This window comes from Vicia villosa, linkage group LG2 (genome assembly GCF_029867415.1).
Source record: "Vicia villosa cultivar HV-30 ecotype Madison, WI linkage group LG2, Vvil1.0, whole genome shotgun sequence".
NCBI lineage: Eukaryota > Viridiplantae > Streptophyta > Magnoliopsida > Fabales > Fabaceae > Vicia > Vicia villosa.
The window spans coordinates 129,260,342-129,284,140 of record NC_081181.1 but is presented as its reverse complement, the minus strand read 5'-3'; the positions used below and the strand labels follow the sequence as shown (position 1 = coordinate 129,284,140).

The window sequence follows — 23,799 nt, the reverse complement described above, 5'->3', positions numbered from 1 at the left end:
AATGACAAATAATTGAAATATAAATTTCTCATGATATATATATATAACATATAAAGATGAGTTTCTAAGGAACCCTCTATATGGTTGTAGAGAATACAAAAAAACTACCTTTGACAAAAACAGCAAGATTAAACAGTTTGTAGGATTATTACAATCGACAATGCTAAAGTGCATCAAGTTATAAGAGTGGTATCAGTAATAATTTGTATTCTGCTAGTCCGCTAGCTCACCAACAGGAAGAGACACAGCACAAGAAACAAAAAAGAAAAATTGGACATTCATCACCTCCTCTCAACAGATTCACTTCATTAATTAGATCAAACAAACATTCAGAGGACAGTCAAATTCTCTTTCTGAGTGTAAAAATGCTCTACAGCTTAAACAATCTGCTAAAAATACACTGTGCCAGATGCTACCAGACGGCCAAACATCACAAGTGACACAGCTGGCCCGAACACATAGGATGCTATAAAATATAGCTCTAGCATGTGTGGCATATACTCAGGATGCCAGTAAATTGTAACTGATCAAAGAGATTATTTAACCATAATATGGCACGTATAACTTTTATTTTTCTCTCCTAAAGTATGAGTAAAACAAGGATATGCAGTTAGCAACAGTGGGGTGAATTACTTAGCTGTATCATCATGTTCGAGAACCAGATGATCTTCTGCCGAGGATGATCCTCTATCCACTGGAAGATAAGACAATGCTATTGCTGCAGTACCAAGCGCAATCACAGTCGTAATGGAACCCCAAATCCACTTCTGCCTCCTACTCTTTCTTTGCCTCTCGCGTCGTGCCATTTCTACACAAGAGAGAAAACACATCAATAAAATTGAGAATTAAGCAAGCTGAATAAAACAAGACATAATTTAAGCTGAGGACATAAGAATGCAATGTTTATAATAGGATATTGTATTTTTTATATGCAAACAGAATATCATCTACATCTAGTCAGTTATAAAATCATAGGCCCCTGCCCGTATCGAAGCCATTGGGAAAATTTTACTATCCTTGGATATTGGAGTTGAACCCATTGGGAAAATTTTACTATCCTTGGATGTTGGAGTTGAACCCGCTAGAATAAATATAAATGTAGCTTCGAACTTTAAATCAATGAAGGATTTCCCAACTGTAGCATTTGGGTCTGTCCTCTTATAATACAACAAAAACCAATATCAGATAATACCTGGAACAATCTAAAGGTGATAGGTGTATGGGTCCTCTCATTTATAAAGTGCTCAACCTCCACTTTTCTAAGCAATGTAGGACTTAGAACTCACACTTATTTCTCCATACAACTCACTTTATTCTCAACAACAACATATTCGGTCAACACATACACTTTTTTCCATCCAGATTCAAAAACATGTTTACTTGTCAAAAAGTTAAGTGCGGTGAGGGGGAAAATGACAAATCAAATATCCACTAGTTGTATAGTACATCTAATATCTAATTACAAGTAGAAAAATGATTTATGCTCACATCATCAAAACAATTGAAGACTAAAGATGTGATATAAGTCTTACCTACTGCTTCCTGGTTACGCTGAGACATCTCCTGATTCATGGTCTCATAACAGTGGAGACGTTCCAAGATTCGAGCAATCTCAAAGTTCTTAGACTCTAGTTGAGCTTCCATCTCCATCTCTACCTCAGCCCTGGCAGTTGCTCTCCCAATAGTATTTGATATAAATTTAGCAACATAAAGTTGTTGACATAGGTCTTCCACGGGATCAGAACTCAGCTGCTCAACCTCAGCTACAGTACTAAGATCTGCAGGCAAAACAATTCCCGATAGACACAACCCCTGCCTAATTTTCTCCCATTGACTTCTCATGTTATTTAGGGATTCTTCGGCTAGCTTCCGCTTCTCTATTTCCATCAACAGACTCAATCTCATTTCACGCAATTCAGCTTCAGCATCATATGCAGAAGTTTGAGTAGCAGACGCCGACGATAGTTCTACAGGAAGTGAAGAAACAAGCTAATAAATGACATTAAATATATCTAAGAAACTCCATTACAGAATTAATTACCCTATCTTGCTCCCATATTTAATCATTACATGCAATAAGATTGATATATCCGCGAAAAACTGAGATATCTCTTTCAACACAGTTGCGTGCATTTGCAACAGAAAAAAATTGGCACTACAGCTACCCAATTTACCTTCCCAAGCATCATAAAACTCGCCAACAGGACTACTGAATTTCACAGGTAGGTCTGTCCCTGCATTCTCTTCCACATCTGTGTTGCTTGTAAAACTCATGGATTCTTTCAGGTCAAAGAAGTCTTCAATATCTGTATCTCTTTCCAAATTCAATGCAGACCCATTATCCTCGAGTAAAACATTTGCAGGACTACTATTCTCAGGTTCTTGGTGTCCATTCACCACCTCACCTCCATTGCCTCTAACAAATTCACCACCACAAACACCATTCGCATGCTCCTCTTCAACAGGTTCTTGGTTTGAAAACGTGAATTGGAGATCACCAGCCGAACTTCCAATCACAGTATCAAAGCTCTTATCATCAGTTGCTTCACTATTCTTCTTAGAAAGCACGCTGGCCTCAGACGAACTCTTAAGGAGACGCGGGCCACGACGCTTATGGTTAATAACATATGGCGAAGGCGGGAATGAAGAAGGCGAATCCGCAACCGGAAGTAGTTTCACTTCAGGCGTGGTATAAAGTGCCGGCTTCAACGGAGGACGAGGAGGAACCTTCCTTTTCATAGCTGGCGCACTAACAGTCCTCTCGGGTTTCCGAGATATCGGCACAGGCATTGAAGTTGGAACAGTTTTATCAATTGGCTTGGAACCTCCAGTATCTAACAACCTATCCAATGCTATTGCAGTATAACTCGGCATGTCTGAATAAAAAAACACGAAAAATTCAACAAAGCTTCTCACTCAAGCACAATTTTCAGTTATATACATATAAACAATTTGATTAAGCATTATAGCAACAAAAAAAATCATTGTAAAAAAGTAGAATCGAAATTCAAAAATCGAAACCGGCAAAGTCTATGAGAAAGCGTAAAGGGAGAAGGTAAATAAAGGCTGCAAAACTAAGAATGAAAAAGACGAGAGCGAGAGAGAAAGAGAGAAGAAAATACCCGGTGGGAGAAAAGTGAAGGCTAAGCATGAAAGAGAGGAAGAGAGGAATCGGGCGGGATGCAGAGATGTAGGAAGATGCGGCGTATTTTACGGAAGTTTCTGGATATTGTAATGCTGCGTATCAACTGTTTGTGTTTTGTTCACATACAAATCTTAACGGAAAATTATTTGGAGTTATTGTAATGACCGCCTCTTGTAGATTTGAGTTTTGCGTTGGAATTTTCTCCCTTTCTGGGTGGGGACCTGGCTAATCGTATTCTCTATCGCTTTCTTTTTCTCTATACTAGCAAGAGACCCGTAATGTAATTATAAATAATAAATAAATATAATATAATAATGATTAATAAAAGTATATAAAAGATATATAATTAAGTAGTCATCTACCCCTGCATTTATACGGATTGCACAATATCATTATAAATAATAAATAAATATAATATAGCGATGGTTAAAAAGTATATAAAAGATATATAAATTAAGTTATTTCGACCCGTAAAAAATATATAGTTTAGTTCAAAAATAAATAAAATAATTAATTAGTCATCTACCCGTGTGTTCGTACGGGTCGCACAATATCGTCAGAAATATTAAATAAATATAGTACTATGATGGTAAAAAAAATATAATATTTAAAATTTTGAATGTCATATAAACATAACATTCATTTTAAAGTATTTAAAAAATTTTCACTTTGATTTCATATTCTTGTATTTTATTTTATAAGTTAGTTGTTTAAAAAATTTTGATTTTAAATTATAAACAAATTGAATTAAATATTTTAAAATATTCAAAAAAATTTAATATATGGATTGAAAAACCTATATTTTGTCGGCTCGTTACAACATATGATATATAATATCTGTTCAGTTTAAGTAAATATTTTGTCGGCCCGTTAGAAAAATAGGTTCGGCCCGTCGGACATGCCTATAATTTTTAAATTTTTCTGAATGGTAAATTTATGAATTCTATTGATATTATATGATTTTATGATCGTATATTAATTAAATATTTAATGATATGTTTTAAAAATAATCATAATGAATGTGAGAATGAATTTAATTTATATATAATGATGGTTAATAAATATATATAAAAGATATGCAAATTAAAAAGAAAAAAATATTTCAAATTTTAATTTTCATATAAATATTAATTTAATCTAGTTAAAAATACATACTTTAGTACAAAAAATAAGTGAAAAATAATTAAGCAGTCATTTACCTGTGCGTTCGCATGAATCATACAGTGTCGTTATAAATCTATGATGAGTAATCATCTACCAGTGCATACACACAAATTGCGCAATGTTATAAATAATAAATAAATATAATACATGTGATTATATTTATTTAATTTGGTAACAGGTACTAAATGATCTAATTTTTTAAATATAAAAAAAAATTGTCATCGTTAAAAATAAATATACTATCTTTCCCAAAATAAATATACTATACTTATAATTATTAAAAGTCAAGATATTTTAAATCATAGGCTAGTTTATATATTAATAAGTGTAAATATGATTAGCATATTGTTAATACCAAATCAAAATATAAAATTAAATATTAAAAAGTAATTTGAATAAAATTATTTGAATAAAGTAATTGGAATAAATTAATTGGAATAAAATAACATACTACATATTTTATTCGTTATTTTATTGGTCAGAAGAAGCATTTGGGACTGTACATAATGATGGTTAAAAAATTTTTAAAATATTCAAAACATTCAAATCAATTTGAATTAAGAAAATTAATGCTGCAATTTTATTTGTTATTTTAATCGATTTTAAAAATTCCAAAAATTAAATATTAATAATAATATATTATCATCCTTGAATAATAAGGATTAATAGTAATAAAAAATAGATATAATAAGGTTTAATATATATTATTAAACTTGATTAATAAAAAATAGAAAATAACTTAATATAAATTTTCGATTTTTATAGAGGTTTTTAACCTCGATTTTTAACCTCTCTAAATAGGTTTTTATAGGTTTTTATAGAGGTTTTTATAGAGTATATGCACAACAATGTGGTGGGGATAATTGAATAAGAGTTGGTTCAATAAAAATTATAAAAATAATTTTTATTATTGTATATAAAATCATTTTTAAAAAAGTATTATTAGAGTAGAAAAAATGTTAAAAATAATTAATGATAATTATTTAAAATAATAATAGATATAGAAATGGTTGGAACCACAAAAATTGGTTAAATGACATTTAAGGGTACTAAATGAGGCTATTAAACTATATTAAATAAGTTAATTACGTAAATTGGTAGTATACTATTTTATTATTAAATTTGAAGATTTGATATAATAATAAAATATTAATTATTAGTTTTTCATAAATATTAAGTACATAATAAAATATAGAATATAATTTATGCAATTCAAATGAATCATTATTATTGTGTAAGTAAAATGATATAGTTAATGAAAAAATGGGATAAGTCATTATGCAATTCAAATGAATCATTATTGCATTATAAACCAAATATATATTACGCGGGTATAGGAAACATCTGAAAAATGGGGCAAGTCCAGCCATAAAATTATGAAATTGTGTTTCAGAAAATCATGTTTTTCTATTTATAAAACATATATTTATTTACAACACGTATTCTATAGGAAATCACATTTAAAAACATATCTTTATTAAAAAAAATTTTTTTTTAATTATAAACAACATATCATAATCAAAACATTTTTTTAATCATAATTTCATCATTTAAAAATACATAAGTGAAATGTAAAAATGACATTATATTACTTATTATTAAAATATTATATTCTATATTAAAATGCACTAATCAAAATATTATATTCTATATTATATACAAAGAAACAATTAAAATTTAAAAATAACATTATATTAAAAATGACATATTAAAAATGAAAAAATAATTCATTAATAATTCGTTATATTGGCTCTTGTTGTGTTACTGGTATTGTTGAAATATCTTGGAGCATACAAACTGTACATATCAATAATCTTATACACATACAAAAATTTGTTAGGTTCTGTATTGCATTCATCTGTTTGATTTTGAACTGGATAGCTGAAATTGTATATGGTTATGATTTTTTTTATATACCATCCGATATCACATCATGGTCCCATGTATATTCTATCATACCCTTTTGACCTGTTTCATCATACAATAATGCTTTTCCAATCTGCACAAAAAAATCATTATGTCAAATTGCAAACAATGTTTTATAATTTATTAATTATTATACCATAACCCCTTTGAAGTTATACCATGACCCCTTTGCTGTTAAATTACAAACAATGTTTTATAATTTTGGGATTATTATCCAAAATGAGTTTAGAAAGCTGTGGAACGTAATGTCTTGAAATTTCAATAAAAATTCAAATTATAATTTTTAAGTTAAAAACTAAAAATAATATTGAATTAAAAAATTAAGTTAGGAGTTAAATATATATACCTGTGTAGCTTACGCCGGCAATATAGAAATCATGTGATTTGAATTGAGGAAATCTTCTTCATAGCTTTCTCTACAAAATGAGAACAAAATGAGAAAGTGTCAACTTCAAAGTCAGTGTGTTGAATCAAAATTGTATGTTTTATTTATTAACAAAGATTAGAAAATAAAATATACTATAACTACTTATGAATTGAATCATTAATGTTTGTTAAATTTGTTTGTTATTTAATAATATTATTAAAAAATAAAACATTATTTATTGGTATTAAATCAAAATGATAATTTAGTCATCGATTTGATTTCATTCTTAAATATTAATGTCTCTTTAATTTGGTCATTACTGATTTAATTTAATTGTTTCTTATTGATTTGATTTAGTCCTGAAACATTAATCTCTCTTTAATTTGGTCCTTGATTCTTAAAGTATATATTAAGTATTTAACATTTTTAAATTTTAGTCCTTCTGTAAATAACTTAATTAAGTGTCAAGCTGACAGTGACACCCCAACTTAATTAAGTGTCAAGCTGACAGTGACACCCCTTTTCCTGGTATGATTCAAAGACAAAATATATTTTGAGAATTATATGCTTAATTAGCTTTGAAAATTCAGTGTATTTTCTTAGTATGCAATTTTATTCATAATACAGTAAAAAACAACCAAGCAGTTGTTGCATCTAGTACTAACAAAAATTGAAATTGTTTAATCCCATTGCCTATTAAAAAAAAAACAAAACAAAAATGAATAGTTAAAAAATATAGTATGTAGCAATTCTTCTTTATGGCAGAACCAACACTATTGATTCACCAAAAGTTGGAATTTCTCATCAAAAGTCTTTGCTTAGTTAACAACTTTCCTCTGCAAAATTGACATCTAAAATTCATCAAGTTCATATTAAAAATAAGAAAAAGAAAAAATAATATCTCAATTACTGATATTTTAACCTTGGCCTATATTAAAAATAAGAAAAAAGAAAAAATAATATCTCAATTACTGATATTTTAACCTTGGCCTAGCCTGATAATTATCAGGTACCTCCAATAAAATCTTATCCTCTGTCAAAAAAGTTAGAATAAGAAGAGAAAAAGTCATAAATTAGAGTAAAAACCAAATAACATGACATCAAATCCAGCCAACCTTAAAAAATAATAACATAATAATTTAAAGTATAAAAAAGGGACATTTTTTGCTCCAAATGGATCAATATCAGTACCAATATTTTTTTTATGGACCAACCTTTCTTTCATTTCAGAACACACATTTCCCTCCTATATAAATGTGTTGCCACCACCGTGATATTACGCAAAGAAGTTACATATTAAAATATATAATAAAATATATATAACAAAATGAAATCAAGACAGTAGACTAATCAAAATAAAAACCGTCTCAAATAAAAAATTGAAAGAGGTATATTACTCTTTCTTTCGAGCTCAAGCAAGTCCAAAATTTACAACTCCTCCTGATAATACAAAAAAAAAATAAAAATAAACTTTAAATATGGAGTTATTTAACATATAAGTCAAATATAGAAAGATAATATTAGGAGAAAATCTCATTCTAACTATTCCGATTTTTTTATGTCAATATGATAGCGTTATCTTTGGTGTATCTGTGATTAGTGTTTGATAGATAAAACACAACAGAAGCATAAGAGAAATAGAGTTGAAAATACTAACATCAAGCATATGATAAAGGAAGGGGATTCCATTACCACAATCAACAATCCCAGATCCACGCAAACTAAAAAAAAAAACATAAGATTGGCAAGCTTGGCGAAAATAGGAAAAAAGCGAAAAACACCATAACACAAACCTGTTGACCCGCTTTCTCTTTATACCGTTTTCTAAGCTTTAAATCCGCAAGATTGACACAAATTAATCTCGTAGATCTGGATCTATTTTCTTCAATAAAACAATACTCAATGAATGAATAGTAGAAAAATTTAAAAGAGTAAAATACAAACTTGTTGAGTAGTTCAATCTATATGATGGTTAGGTAATGAGAGACGATGGTTGAAGGAGAGATCGCTCGAAGCAAAAACCCAACCGATTTATTAGAAAGAACATGAGATGAGGAATATGAATATGAATTTGGTTTTGGTTTTTTCATTGGGGGTGTGGTAGCCGTAAATAGGGAAGAAAGGGCGGCGACAATTGTAGGGTTTGATGGAAAAAGAGAGAGTGAGTAGAGAAGACATAATTTGCATAGTAAAGAGAGAGAATAGAGAAGACAGGGAGATTTGAATAGTAAGTAAGGAATGAAAAAAATGGAAAAATATAACATCATATGTTTATACTTAGGGTTTAGAAGGAGAAGATGGAAATGACGAATGAGAGGAAAAGGCATAGGAAAAATTGAATGAGGTGGAAGTTGAAGCGTTTACAAACTTGGAATCAGCTTTCTTTCACATGGCTCAATGTGTATTGGAAAATGTTACGATGGTTTTTTTACTTATATAAGAAAAAGTGATTATTGTGGTGCAGTCAAGATAGATTCAATCATACAATATAATAAAGCAAGATGAGTTCTTTGGCAAGTTTGCCAAGTGTCATCTTTTTAGAATGCTTACCATTTTAAAATTTACTATTAATAGTAATATTTCTATAATTATTTTTAATTAGTTTTTTATTATTTTATTTGTACAATAACTTGGAAATAGGAAATAAAAAACTGTTCAACTTTCTTAGTAAATACTCTATTTTCAAATTTTGAACTACTCTATTTCTTTTTAATTATTAAACATAATTAATAATTAGCTTGGAAATGTTCAATTTTTTATTTATTTGAGATTCACTATGAACAGCCGGTTCAATGCAAACTCTTGAATTCTAACCATTGATTTCTAATTTATCTTCTCCCATTCTCTAATCATCATCTCATCATCAATGTTATTTCTCTCCTCCCAATATAATTTCTCCCATCATTAATTATTTCTTCTCCCAATTCATATACAATGGAATCATCACTCCTATTTTTCAGATGATTTATTTCAAATTTTGTTGCTTTTATCTATATAAATAGGAAAGAAGGGGACATATGAAACTTTAACGGAGCACTGTCGCCACAACACTACAACATACATGTAACATCAAAATCAACAATTACAAAGCATCCACCACACAGAACAAAATCTGATCTGCTACAATACCCACCGCGAATCTGAGTCGCACACCGCCTTTGCATCACGCACGATCACCACATCCGACGCGACCAACAATACCTCCTCGTCGCATGCATCACCACCAACACAGTCGATCCACACCGGAACCAGCTGCGTCCACCTGTTCCGACGGCTGGCTGACGATGCCTTCGCCTTCCAGCCTCCGCGTCCCACCACGCAACCTCGATACATCCCGTCGCGACGTCATTCTCCTCTGGTTTATTTCCATTTTGTTTTCATCTTTGTTTTTGAGAAGTAAAAATCTCATTAGGTTTGTTGTATAAATTAATGTTGTTACTACACCTTTGATTCATCATGGCTGTCTTGTTTTTGTTCCTTAATATTTTCTTTCTTGGTACTATGTGAGAGAGTTAGAAATAAGAAAACAAAGAATGGAGTCTTTTGTTTGTCTTACTGTAACTATTTCTCTTGATTTTTTTGTGTTTTTTTCTATTTTTGCTTAACTTTATAATTATTCTATCCTCAATTAGTTTTGTTTCTTATGCTTAATTAAACTTTATTTAATTGAGAAATCATATAATTTTACTTGCTTTGTTCTTTTAACGATTTATCTTTTGGCAGACACATTTTAAAGGAGGAAAGTGTTTTGTTTTCACTCTATCCAAATGTTGGTGTTGATGGATTATAATGCGAATGTCATATTTCAGTAGGTTATTGAAAATTTATTATGTAGAGAATAATTCATGATTTAGTTTCTTTCTATTGCAATATGCTAAAAATTTATTATGTATAAAATAATTTATGATTTAGTCTAACTCATGATGTAGGATTTAAATGGAATTTATAATATAATAGTTGTAAGTTTTTTAAAGGGAGTGATGACTTAATATAATTGGAACAATTACACTGAATTCAACATGCTTTATTGCCATTAATTTTTTATAACCTTTGACACTTAAAAAATTAAATCAAGTAGGTGAAATGAATCATATTAGTAATCAATTGTTATATATTTTTTGGTGTTAACCGACCGGTATCCGCGGGGGAAAGGGGCCCCACGTGACTAATATTTTTTTCTTTACATAGAAATTCAATATAAGTTTAGTTTGTTATTTCTTCTGCACTATGGTAAAAAGAACACATGATGATACCAGGTGGATTGAAGTTAAGTTTAGTTTTAATCGCTTTTTAAATCAATCAATTGAATTATAAAATTGTTAAAATACAATTAACCTTTAAAAAAAATTTATTGTAGATTTAACCTTTTTAATTATGTTAATTATACTAATTTATTTTTAGTAAACGGTAAAACTTTATTACGGTATTAATTTGCACTAAATGAATTTTATTTAAAGGATTTCAATTCAAAAATTTTGTAACTAGAAAAAGTAAATATTCAATAGATTTAATTATGTTTAAAACAAAATCAAATTGTATTTATTTAATCTTTTTATTTAGTTCTAATTTAAAATATTATTTATTTTATTTTTAGTGATTTTTTTATTTGTCTTTGTTATAAATTTTTAAATTATATTTAGAGTAATTATATTTTCCCTTTCTTAATGTATAATTTATTTTTAAATTGAAAACATAATAAATTCTATTGAAATTCATTAAAAAGGAATATAAATTCATAACACAGGAAATAAAGTAATTTTTTTAATTATGTATGTTACAAATAATTAATTTTAAAATTACTACTAAATTAATAATAAATAATTATTAAATGATTTTTGATTTAAAAACTATTAAATTAGTAAATTATTTTTTATTTAAAAATTATTTTCTACAATTAACAACAGAATAAAACATAAATTTATAATATATAAAAAATACTTCATTTTTTTTATTTTTAAAATCATGACATATATTATTATATTGATTATAAAATATAATTAACCAAATTTAAATTTATAATAAATTTTAGAACTTATTTCGTATTTTTTTATTTATAGTAGTTTTAATTAATGTATCATCTCATTTCTCATTTATTGCTTTTGAAAATTTTAATTTGTTTACTTATGACCATTATTACAATTTATTTTTAATATAAAGAGAAACTTTATTATAATAATTTAATTGTTACAAATATATGTTTTTAATTTGAATGTCATCTTGATTGATTCCCATTTTATTTTATTTAACGAGATAATTTTTTTTTTAAAACTTCCATAAATTAAAAATGTCCAGATTATTTTATAATTTACAGAAAAATTTAATTAAATTAACTTTTTTATATATATACTATTAATAACAATGACATTTTATCTATACAATAATAATCTTAATATAAATAAAATTTTTAAATTATAAGTAATTTTAAAATATTTTTGTACTTTTTTTTTGACAAATTTTTTTTTTTTACTTAGAAACATAAAATTGTAATCTTAAGTTGTATTTTAATTTTTTCATGAATAATATATAATTCTCCTCTATTTGTATTTCTCTTAATTTTTTTTAAATAATTTTCTTTTTTATTATAACAATAAAAACATTTACATAAACTACTGCATCAAATTAAGAGCTAAAAGAAATAAAAAAATTATCTATGTATGATTAACCAAACAAGTTTAGCTAAAATAAATATAGTAAATTGTTGAAAAGCTTCCGAAGAGACAATATTACACTTCTGCATCATTATTATTAAAAATAATAATTAATCTATTTCTTTATTTAAATAAAATTAATAATTTAATTTAATAAATTGCATACTATTGAATAGATGTACAAACTACTTTAACGAGCATTTTTAGTCTGGAATGCTGAGAGGTGTTGGTTCCATTTGTCACTTCTTATGCCAAACATTAATGCCACTCTTTTTGCCATTAATAAAATAAATGAATTCATGACTTTTCTAATATTGTTGGTTAATTTTGTATTTCATTATTTTGAATAAAAATTATAATTCAATCCTTTTAAGTTTATTTGTTGTTTTTAAAAATTTGGTTAAACAAATTTTAAAAAATATTCTAAAAAATAGGCGTTCCTTCCACTTTTGTAGGACAATTTTTTATTTTATTTTATTTATTTCTTATTCATTCGATTTAATTTTGTTAATAATTTTTTATTATTAAAAAATCAAACATAATAGATGTGTATTTGTGTATTTGGTCTTTTGTTTTTTTTTTTTAAATAACAAACAAACATTTTTGAAATTATATCATATTGTTTTATAACAATCAAATATTTAATTTAACGCTTCTGAATTATGTGTTGCTATTTTTCTTTCGTCTTTTAACACATGTAAATACTAATTTTATACTATTTAAATATTTTTAGGATAATTAATCATTAATCGTTATTATAATTTTAAAAGTTTTTGCTTACTTTTAATTTTAAATAAGTTCAATAAATTTTTAATAAATAATAATAAATTTCAATTTTACGTATTTTTTAAATATTATAAAACATTTAACCCGTGCCTCGCACGGGTCTAAATACTAGTATGGAGTAATTAATGCAGTATTATATGAAAATGCAATTACCCGGTAATGACAGATTTATCCTTAAAATGCCACTAATCAATGGATTATAATGGGATTAGAATGTAAATAATAGAGGCATTAGTTTTCTTAGTATAGTATTGATTCTATTCTTTTTGTTTTTTTTTTAAAATTTTAACTCCTACTACGTATCTATGATTATACTTATATTCCTATAATTTTTAAAAATATTAATTCTATTCTCTAATATTTTTAACTAATTTTACATTTTACTATTCATTAAAAAAATTTAAAAGTTACACCCCTACCACACTACGCATTCCGGAACACATTGAAAAAGACATCTGGTATGTAAATTAACAAATCGAAACACTTACACAAAGAGATCCGGTTTTTGAGAAAACACGTTTCGGAAGACTTTAAAAGAGTGTTTCGAAAAGATTCAAAAATTTTAAATAAATCGGAACACTTTCCCAAAGTTATCTGGTTTGTATTTTTATTGACTGGAACACTTCATGGAACTCTTTCGATATGCTTTTTAAATTATTATTTTTCAGGTATGAAAATTCCGCCCAAAATTTGTCAAAAAAAACTAGAAATTTGTTGATACCAGTGATGTATTCTCAATTGCTCAAAAATTCGATAAACGAAAACATGTTATAAGATGGATTAAAGATGTTGGAATCAGAAATAAAGTAATTGTTATTAAGACTCGTTCAGACACTGAAACAGACAAGAGAGGAAGAAGCAACAAAGTAATATTTGGTTACAATAAAGGGAGAAAATACAAGGACAAAAGTGAAATTCAAAGTGTAACTATGAGATGTGGATGTCCATTCAAAATCAATTCGACTCTGGCAAAAGGTTAATGTAAAATGTGGAGTTCGTAATCATGGATTACCTGATAGATTAAAAGGTTATGCCTTTGTTGGTAGGTTGACCACATATGAGAATAAGCATGTTGTTGATTTGACAAAGAGACATATTCCACCTAGACACATATTGATTTCGTTGAAAGAGTGAGATCTTGAGAATTACACTCGCATCACGCAAGTATATAAGCACAAGAGTGTGATAGAAAAGAGATAAGAGGTCCTAGAAGTGAGATATAATATTTTCTTAAGGTTATAGAGGATGCAGGCTATGTTTACTGAAGTAGAAAAAGAGATGACTCAGAAATTGTGAGAGATTTTTTTAAGCTAATCCATATTCGATTAATCTGCTGAATATTTTTTCTATTGTCTTAGTTATGGATTGCACTTATAAGACAAACAAATATAAACAACCTCTGTTTGAAATTATTGGCATGACATCGAACGAGTTGACTTTTGCTGTTGCACTTGCCTATATGGAGTGTGAGCAAACAGAGAGTTTTTGTTGGGTCTTCAATACGCTGAAGCGATTGTTTGTAAAGAAAGATTTGTGTCCACAAGTGACCTTGAAGGATAGAGATCTTGCTTTGATGTAATCAGTTGAAGTTGTGTTTCCTACGATGATTAGTTTTCCTGGTCATGACGTCGTCGACAGATCTTGTGATTTGCGCTTCCAACTCGATCGACCCATTAGCTATCCTACGGCGGTATGATTTCCACATGGCCTTCATATTGTCATTGCTCTTCAACTTAACAACGTTGTAACTTACCCTTCCATTAACATACATGCTCCAATCTTCACGGTACGATATTTTCCTCCCCACTCTATTATCAGTATCAGGCAGCTTTTCATTCAACGTGGATGTCAATGACTCAAGGTTCCAGCATCCGTCCAGAATTCAAAACTTCACGGGATCTTGCTTTCCAATGAAGTACATTTCTGCGTCCACCAAAATTTGAGGAAGAGGCATTTTGAGAATCAGATGTTTTTCTCAACAACATATGGCCCCTATTTATGGTGTCGTGGATTCATTCTGGGCCACAAAAATCGTCTCTGTAATCGCACCCATTCAAAAATGTCGGTGCAATCACACTCATTCAAAACTTTCGGTGCAATCACACCCATTCAAATATAAACCAGCAAACATAAATCAATCCAAAAGATAAATTAAACATAAGTCATAGAGTTAATACATATGATTTGTATAAAAATAAAACATAAATCAATGAAAATGAGAGATGCGTAAAGCCTCAAATAAATCAGCATATTGTGGGTCATCCTCGTCAGCATCATTCTGTCGGAGAAAATGGTGAATCAAGGTGGAAACACGATACCAACTCGGATCAGTTGGTCCTACTTCGAAAGTAGGAATTAGAACCTCTCTACGCGTATCACATGGGGGCGACACCAACCGAGGATGTGTCACACGATAATATCACTCCAAATATCCATCTACAATATCAAATGGAAAGGTGGCCTTTGTTGTCTCACAGATCACCTCGACGACGCTCTGGTAGTAACCAATCCAGTCAACAACAATATCATCACCAATCATCGTTTCAGCAGGAGGTGGGGTGGGATATACTGTTTGTATTCAAACTAACATATACATCTGTCAGGCAAGTGTGGAACATGTGTGTCACCCCAAACTTTAAAACCATGTACATACATAACTCCTCAAAGGGACGTCACTCTCTGTGATCCTCGAATGGGCGTCATATGACATTTGTAGGTGTTAGCGTATCCAATATAGGTCTCAGCTCATCCACCTCCAAGGCTCCTTGCTTGTACGACCATCTCATAGCCCTACGAAGTCTGTAATTATCAGATGGTTTTCAATGCTCTCATCTCTTTCCAACTGTTAAAAAATACTCATGAATTCAACATTATTACAAAATTAATATTGTTAGTAAACAAATACATAAATTAAGATACATAAATTAATATACATAAGTTAAAATACATAAATTAAAATACAATAAATTTAATTAAATACATGTATTAGAGTAGGATATCGACTAAGATACTTGCAACTGTACATGGATGCATCTCCAAGATATTTGTATAGGGTGACCAAAGCAGCGGCTCCCCAACTGTAAGTCTCGAGTCTATCCAAGTCTCTAAATAACAACATATATTATGTTTCAACAAGCATAGAAATCGTGTCGGCAAAAATGGTACATCCCACCAACAACATCAAAAATGCACGTGTACGCCCATCTACTAGCACCTCGATGCTCCACAAATCTGTCGTATAACCACGCCAGATTATAGTAAGCACCCCTACACAGGGCCGACCCAATTAAACCAAAGTAGTGGATTTTAGTGTTTTGATTTAAATTTTTTTTAGGTTCCGAGAGCGTTTTTCTGCTGTGAGTGAAATTGTGAAAAATATTACCTATTTATATGAGGGTATTTTGGTCTTAAAATATTTTGTGCAGGGGTATAAGGCTTATTGTAGGGGTACAAAGTAAAATTTTCCTGTTTTTAGGTTACGTCCTTTGTTTTGTGGATCATGTATGATCCAGCCCATCACAAAAATTGAATTCTCGTCTATTTACAAGTCCTATAAAAAAAGGATGCTGATTTTAGATTGGATGTCAAATTACTTGGCAATTTCTCTTCTCACTCTTATACATTCTCCTACGCTCTTTGCGAAATTCTAAAAAGGCCTCTTGTTTTCGAAGATGCATCTCCGAACGCACCAAATTTCATTTTTTTTGAAAATAAATTTTGCAAATGCACAAGCGAAGTAATTTAAAGGGTATTTGAATAAATAAAAAAACTAGTTTGGAGATGCATCTCCGAACTAGATAAACATATTTAAAGGTTGTGCCCTACCTTCCCTCTTCTCATTTCCAATTGATAAACCCAAGATCAAGTTTTGAAAAATGATCTTAGGTTTGTCTATACCTCTCAACCTATTTTCAGTATATATTCAAGATCAAATTTTGAAGCTACATTCACGTGTTTCTTACCATTCCTAACTCGTTCTACCTATTGCATTTAACATCATAACACTCTACACCCTCATCAACACAGTTAAGAGTAAGTTTATCATTTAGCTTATTTTAAAAATTTTATTAATGTATTAGCTCAAACGTACTAGTTTTATGCATTATATAGCTCAAATAGGTTAGTGTACAAGTTTGGATACTCTGTTTATATGATTTGGATAAGTTATTATAGGTCAGAAAAATAAAGAGGCTCGTGTTTTAATTATGGGAAATCGGGTCATTATAGGCCGGAATGTCCATCTCTTGACAAAGGCAGAGAAAAGGGCCAACATAAGAAGAATAGAAAGTCAATAAGAGCCTATGTTGCTAGGGAAGCGATATAGACTCCTTAAACAATAAGAGCTCGAGTGATAATGAAATGGAGGCTAATGTTTGTCTCTCAGCCCATCTACGTCATAAGAAGAAAAAGAATGTAAGTCACTTAAAATATGAAAACATTGATAAGCTATCTTATTTTGAACTAGAAAATGCAGTTGAAAATCTATATAAAAAAGCAATAAAGGCCTTCAAAAAAAACTTGCTTCAAATAAACAAATTTTTTCATAATTAGAAGCTAATTTTTTAGAAAACATAAAGAAAATGGAAGCCCTAAAGTAATCTATTGTAGATAATCAAATCGCTAAGAAAGAGGATGATGAATCATCTTGTTCCTCTTCTTTAACATTAAATCCACGATCATCTTGTTCCTCTTCTTAAACTTTATCTCCACCAGCATCTTGTTCCTCTTCGTACACATTAGCTCCAACTACACATCTTGTCCATCAACAAATAAGTGCACTACACATTTCCTTCGCATATTTATAAACCTCATTAACATCTTTATCATTCACCATTCTCTTCTACTTATTTTCATCATTTTTATACCACCATAACCTATATTTTAAAGGATCAAAATTACTAATGACTTTCAATATTTCTGTAGCTTCAAAGTAGCTCCACGTATCATGATCAATGTCCTTTATTGCATGTTCATGTCCCCCTTTGTAATAGAATACACATAGTCCCTAACAAATCTACTCCCATAATAAGAATTCAAACTAAAACTCATATCTGACCTTTCACCTTTGATTTCGATGAATAAACACCAAAAAAGGATGAAAGGAACTAACTTTACCGCAGTCAATAGCTCTCTTCGCCTACCTCTGTCAAAGAAAATGTTAAACTCGAAGAATGGATGAAGCGTGAATAATGGATTGATGCCTTCTTCTACCTCTGTGATAATCTCCCTGCGTCTACCACAAACGCCTCCCTTTTGATTCTCATATTTCTTTCAACCCTAATTACAAGGACTATAAATGAAACACTATTTGAGATTTTTGAGGAGAACAATAAAGTAAGCCACATCAGTAATTGAAGGTTAAAAAATATAAATTCTCATAAGCAATTTAAACTTAAAAATAAATCCACGTTAGTTATTTTAGCCACATCACCATTTTTACAATTGAGGGGTGACATCGAAGACTAAAACCAATTGAAAATCAATATTTAAAGACTTCATAAAAATAAAATAAGACATGGAGATCAAAATAAAAAACACAGCTACTTACTAAAGTGTCCAAATAACTATTTAAGCCTTTTAGAAATTAGTTTGTGTTATAATAATAAAGAATATTATTATTATTATTTAGAAATTTCTATCTAATAGTCAAATTTAGAATAGTAATGACAAATTATTGGTGATGTATAATTTGTCAAAGATAGAATAGTGATACTAATTATAATAGTAATTTCTCCACTACTATAAATACACCTCTTTGGTAAATGTAAATGACACACCAAGTTTTACTTTGAAAGATAAAAAAGTTTCATTCCACTTCCTCCATCATTTTCATAGTTGGCTTCATAAATTCAACTTAAGTTAGGTTCAATATCTAGTTATTCTTAACACGTTATCAGCACGATCGTTTCTATCAAAAGTGTTTACTACACTAGGTATATATTCTATACTTATCACTTTAATCTTTTTATTTTTATTTTTATTCATTTTTTATTTTGCCCCGGTTATAGAAAACTGGCAACCAGTCAAGTGATTTATAACTACTGTGGCTATTTTTATTATAAACTTTGTATGGAGGTTTAAAACCCCATATACCATTACTAACATTTATATTTATATATTTACTAACTTTTAGGGTCTGTTTGGTTCAAATGAGGGGGAGAGGAGGGGAGGGATTTTAATGGAGGGAAGGGGAGGGGAGGGATTTTTTGTAATTATATATATGTTTGGTTCAAACGAGGGGAGGGGAGGGGAGGGAAGGGATTTCGTTTAAAAATATGTTTGGTTCACGAGGGGAGGGGAGGGATTTTAATAATAATTTACAATTTTATCCTTGTAATTTTATATAAGTGATATGATATTCAATTGTAAAAATTTCATGAATATTTTCTTGGAAATAATATTTGTATAACTGAGTGATTAAAAAGTCATAACTTAACGCATAATATTAAAAAAATTGAGTACACTTGATTCGTATTATAACTCTCAACACAAAATAAACTATGCGTTGATAACAACTTTTGAATACATAAAATAAATTAAAATAAAAAACAAAAAATTATAATAGTTATAATTTTTATTAAATAAAAAATAAAAAATAATTTGAAGGTGAAGAATAATTATAATAAGTTGATGGAAGCAATAAAGAAAAAATCATAAAAAGAAAAGTAGAAACATGAAAGAAAATAACATTTTTAAAATAATAAAATAAAATTGAGGGTATTTTAGTAAATATATTAATTTAATTAATATTAAAACTCAGATCCCCTCCTCTCCTCTCCGAATCCCTCCGATTCGGGGGAACGCAAAAAGTGTCATTTGGAGGGATTTTGCTCCCCTCCTCTCCCCTCCTAAAAATTGAACCAAACACATTTCATTTTAAATATTCCCTCCCCTCCCCTCCCCTCCCCTCCCCTCGCTTTACCTCGAACCAAACACACCCTTATATTTAGTGGAGGTTTAAAAACCACCATATGTTGCTACTAACTTTTATATTTAGTGGAGGTTTAAAAACCACCATATGTTGCTACTAAATTTTATATTTAGTGGAGGTTTAAAAACCACCTTATGTTGCTACTAACTTTTATATTTAGTGGAGGTTTAAAAACCACCATATGTTGCTACTAACTTTTATATTTAGTGGAGGTTTAAAAACCCCATATCCAGTTACTAACTATATTTAATGGAAGTCTGAGACTCCTAATGCAAACACTAACTTTTATATTTCAGTGGAGGTCATAATCCCATTTGCAGATATTAACTTATATATTCAATGGAAGTCTGAGACTCCATATGTAAATATTCTTTTAATATTCAGTGGAGAGGTCTAAAACCCCATACACATGTACTAATTTTTATCATATGTGTTCATTTACCTTATATGTTATAGATTATATTTATCTCCAACACTTATAACAGTCATATTTTTTTAACACACTTAATTTTTGGTTTAAATATTCTTTTAATCAACCTTTTTCTTTTTCTTTTTCCTTTTCCCCAACGGTAATATAACGGCCATTTTTACTCTATAAATACTTCAACTCCTTTCATAATTTTCACATCATTCTCAAAACATCTACCTACAATTTTTTTCAAATGGCTGATTTTCTTATATTGCTCATCACCCTCATTGTAATCATTTTTTTAATTTTCAGTCTTATTATGCATGAAGAATTAGGTAATGATTTTGTAGCGTTAATAATAATCCTCGTCTTACCACTACTTATCATAGCTTGGTTTGTTAGTAGAGGTTTTAAATAATATGTAATCATGAATTTTGTGATTGAATAAAATTGATATTTCTTTTAGTTTTCAAATATTGATTATGTTCATCTAAATTATAGATATAATCATGTCAAATCTTAAGCATCAATTCAAAATTCTAAGCATAACCGGAGACAACTTCATAACGTGGAACAACAATCTAATTGAGTACCTTACATGTGAGGGCCTTAACAAAATACTTGAAGGAGACAATACTGGAAAATCAACAGACGACCCAGATGAGATGGAAAAGAGAAAATCAAAAGTGAATAGAGTAATCAAGCACCATCTTGATGATGGACTACAAACAGAATATTCAAATGCTAAAGATCCCAAGATTTTGTGGGACAAAATTAAAGGAAGATTTGGACATCAAAAAAGGGTCTTGTTACCCTCATTAATGGATCAGTGGAACAAGTTAAGATTCCAAGACTACAAAAGTGTCATTGCATATAATTCTGCTATGCACCAGATTATAACACAACTGGAATTTTGTGGCACAATTATAACTGAAAAGGAAAAGTTAGAAAAAACTTTTTCAACTTTTCATGCATCCCAGGTATTGTTGCAACAACAATACAGAATGAGGGAATTTACTGAATATTTTGATTTAGTTGCAGCCCTTCTAGTGGCAGAGTAAAACAACGAACTTCTTATAAAAAACCACCAGTCACGACCCACAGGAACAATAACATATCCTGAAATTAATGTCACAACATTTAATCGTGGACGTGGTGGTTTTAATCGTCTCAAGAAACGTGGTGGTCATGCTCGCTTTGATGGTAATAATGGTCGTACTCGTTTTGATGGTCATAGTCGAGGAGGATATCATGGCCGACATTTTTTTCACGGTCGAAACCATTTTCGTGGTAGAGGACGTGGACGAGGTCATATTAATAATTATAGATCTCCCAGATATGACCAGAATAATTGGAATCATCAAGGAAAGGGAAAGTATATCCAAGAAGGTCCATCGAGAAACTATGAGGATGTATGTTTCAGATGCGGAAAGAAAGGTCATTGGTCTAAGGTGTGTAGAACACCGGATCATTTGTGCAAAAGACAAATGGCATCTGTGGAAGAAAAAGGAAAAGAATTTAATTTTAATGAGATTGAACCCAACAATGATAATACATGTTTTGAAACTGCTGACTTCGTTGAAGGATCAATGGATTAAGGAACTGTTTGAATAATGTGTGATATGTGTGTATTATCTGAATATGTATTAACTTAATAATTTGTATGTCGTTTAATAGATATTATGTTGTTTAATATATATTATGTTTAATAAATATGGTGTTGATTTACGATCTATTTAATCTTATTTTTATTTTTAAGAAGGTTAGACATGGAACATGTCAAAGACATTTGCATTCCGGACAGTGGGACTACTCATACAATCCTCAAAAGTAAGAAATATTTTACTGAAATAAACCCTACTAAAGGTGTAATAAATACAATTTCAGGTCCTGCAGATTTGATTGAAGGAACAGGTAATGCTATGTTCATATTACCAAATGGGAAAAATTTGTCATTAACAATGCATTATACTCTCCAAAATCAAAGAGAAATTTGTTAAGTTTTAATGACATATATCGTCAAGGATACGATACTGAAACTGAAACTGAAGGTAATATGAAATACATTAATATTACTTCTAATGTTTTGGGAAAGAAGAAAATTTTAGAAAAACTACCAAAATTGCCTTTTGGTTTACATTACACATATATACATGAAATTGAATGCAATTTAGTAGTAAAAGAAGATCCCAAAATTGTGATTTTATGGCATGACCGTTTAGGTCACCCTGGTTCAACAATGATGCGTAAAATAGTTGAAAGTACACATGGTCATCCATTGAAAAGTTTAAAACTTACACAAGATGATAAACCATGTGAAGCTTGCTCACTTGGCAAACTAATAACAAAGCATTCACCAGGAAAGATTCAGACAGAATCGCCTGCATTTCTTGAAAGAATTCAAGGAGACATATGTGGACCTATCCATCCACCGTCAGGACCATTCAGGTATTTTATGGTATTAATTGATGCTTCTAGTAGATGGTCATATGTATGCTTATTGTCAAGTCGTGATATGGCATTTGCTAAATTTCTTGCACAAATTATTAAACTTAGAGCTCAATTTCCTGACTACACTATAAAGAAAATTAGACTTGACAATGCAGGTGAATTTACATCTGAATCATTTAATAATTATTGCATGTCAATTGGAATTACTGTGGAACACCCTGTTCCTCATGTACATACACAAAATGGTTTAGCAGAGTCATTAATCAAACGTCTTCAATATATTGCTAGACCATTAATAATGAAAACTAAACTACCAGTTACAGTTTGGGGTCATGCAATTTTACATGCTGCAGCACTCATCCGTCTAAGGCCAAGTGCTGATCATAAACATACCCCTTATCAACTTGCAATTGGTAAGGAACCAGATATTTCTCATTTAAAGATATTTGGTTGTGCAGTATATGTCCCAATATCTCCACCACAAAGAACAAAGATGGGACCTCAAAGGAGGTTAGGAATATATGTGGGATATGAATCACCATCTATTATTAAATATCTTGAACCTCTAACAGGTGATGTTTTTCAGGCAAGATTTGTTGATTGTCATTTTGACGAGACAAAATTTCCAATGCTAGGGGGAGAAAATAAAAAGGTAGAAAAGGACATAACATGGTATGTGCCCCATTTATTACATTTAGACCCATATAATAGATCATGGGAAGAAAATGTAAAGAAAATAGTCCATTTACAAGATTTAGCAAATCAATTGCCAGATTCATTTACAGATTTGAAAAGAGTGACAAAGTCACATGTACCGGCAATAAATGTCCCAGCTAGGATTGAGTTTTCAAATCTAAATGATGTAGCAAGTACATCTAAGGCACACTTGAAGCGTGGCCGGCCTATGGGATCCAAAGACAAGAATCCCCGAAAAAGAAAGGGAGTAGAAAAGGTGGATTTGATTGAAAATGA

At 29.8% G+C, this 23,799-nt stretch overlaps 2 protein-coding genes across 2 annotated transcripts; one reads left to right on the top strand and one right to left on the bottom strand.

Moving 5' to 3' along the window:
* Window positions 1-287: 287 nt before the first annotated feature.
* LOC131646782 (uncharacterized) lies at window positions 288-3,388 on the bottom strand. Its single transcript, XM_058916747.1, has 4 exons — window positions 3,123-3,388; window positions 2,175-2,876; window positions 1,533-1,967; window positions 288-808 (listed from the first exon to the last, which is right to left on the bottom strand). The coding sequence occupies exons 2-4, from the start codon at window positions 2,872-2,874 to the stop codon at window positions 630-632; spliced, it is 1,314 nt and encodes a 437-aa protein (XP_058772730.1). The 5' UTR covers window positions 2,875-2,876; window positions 3,123-3,388; the 3' UTR covers window positions 288-629.
* A 17,497-nt stretch (window positions 3,389-20,885) lies between these two features.
* On the top strand, window positions 20,886-21,437 carry LOC131649998 (uncharacterized). The gene has a single exon (XM_058919740.1). The coding sequence runs from the start codon at window positions 20,886-20,888 to the stop codon at window positions 21,435-21,437; it is 552 nt and encodes a 183-aa protein (XP_058775723.1).
* Window positions 21,438-23,799: the final 2,362 nt, after the last annotated feature.

Coding starts and splice junctions, on each gene's coding strand:
- LOC131646782 (XM_058916747.1), bottom strand. CDS start 2,874: ATGCCGAGTTATACTGCAATAGCATTGGATAGGTTGTTAGATACTGGA. Junction 1,968..2,174: donor GTTTTATGATGCTTGGGAAG/GTAAATTGGGTA, acceptor CACTTCCTGTAG/AACTATCGTCGGCGTCTGCT. Junction 809..1,532: donor GCGTAACCAGGAAGCAGTAG/GTAAGACTTATA, acceptor TCTCTTGTGTAG/AAATGGCACGACGCGAGAGG.
- LOC131649998 (XM_058919740.1), top strand. CDS start 20,886: ATGTCAAATCTTAAGCATCAATTCAAAATTCTAAGCATAACCGGAGAC.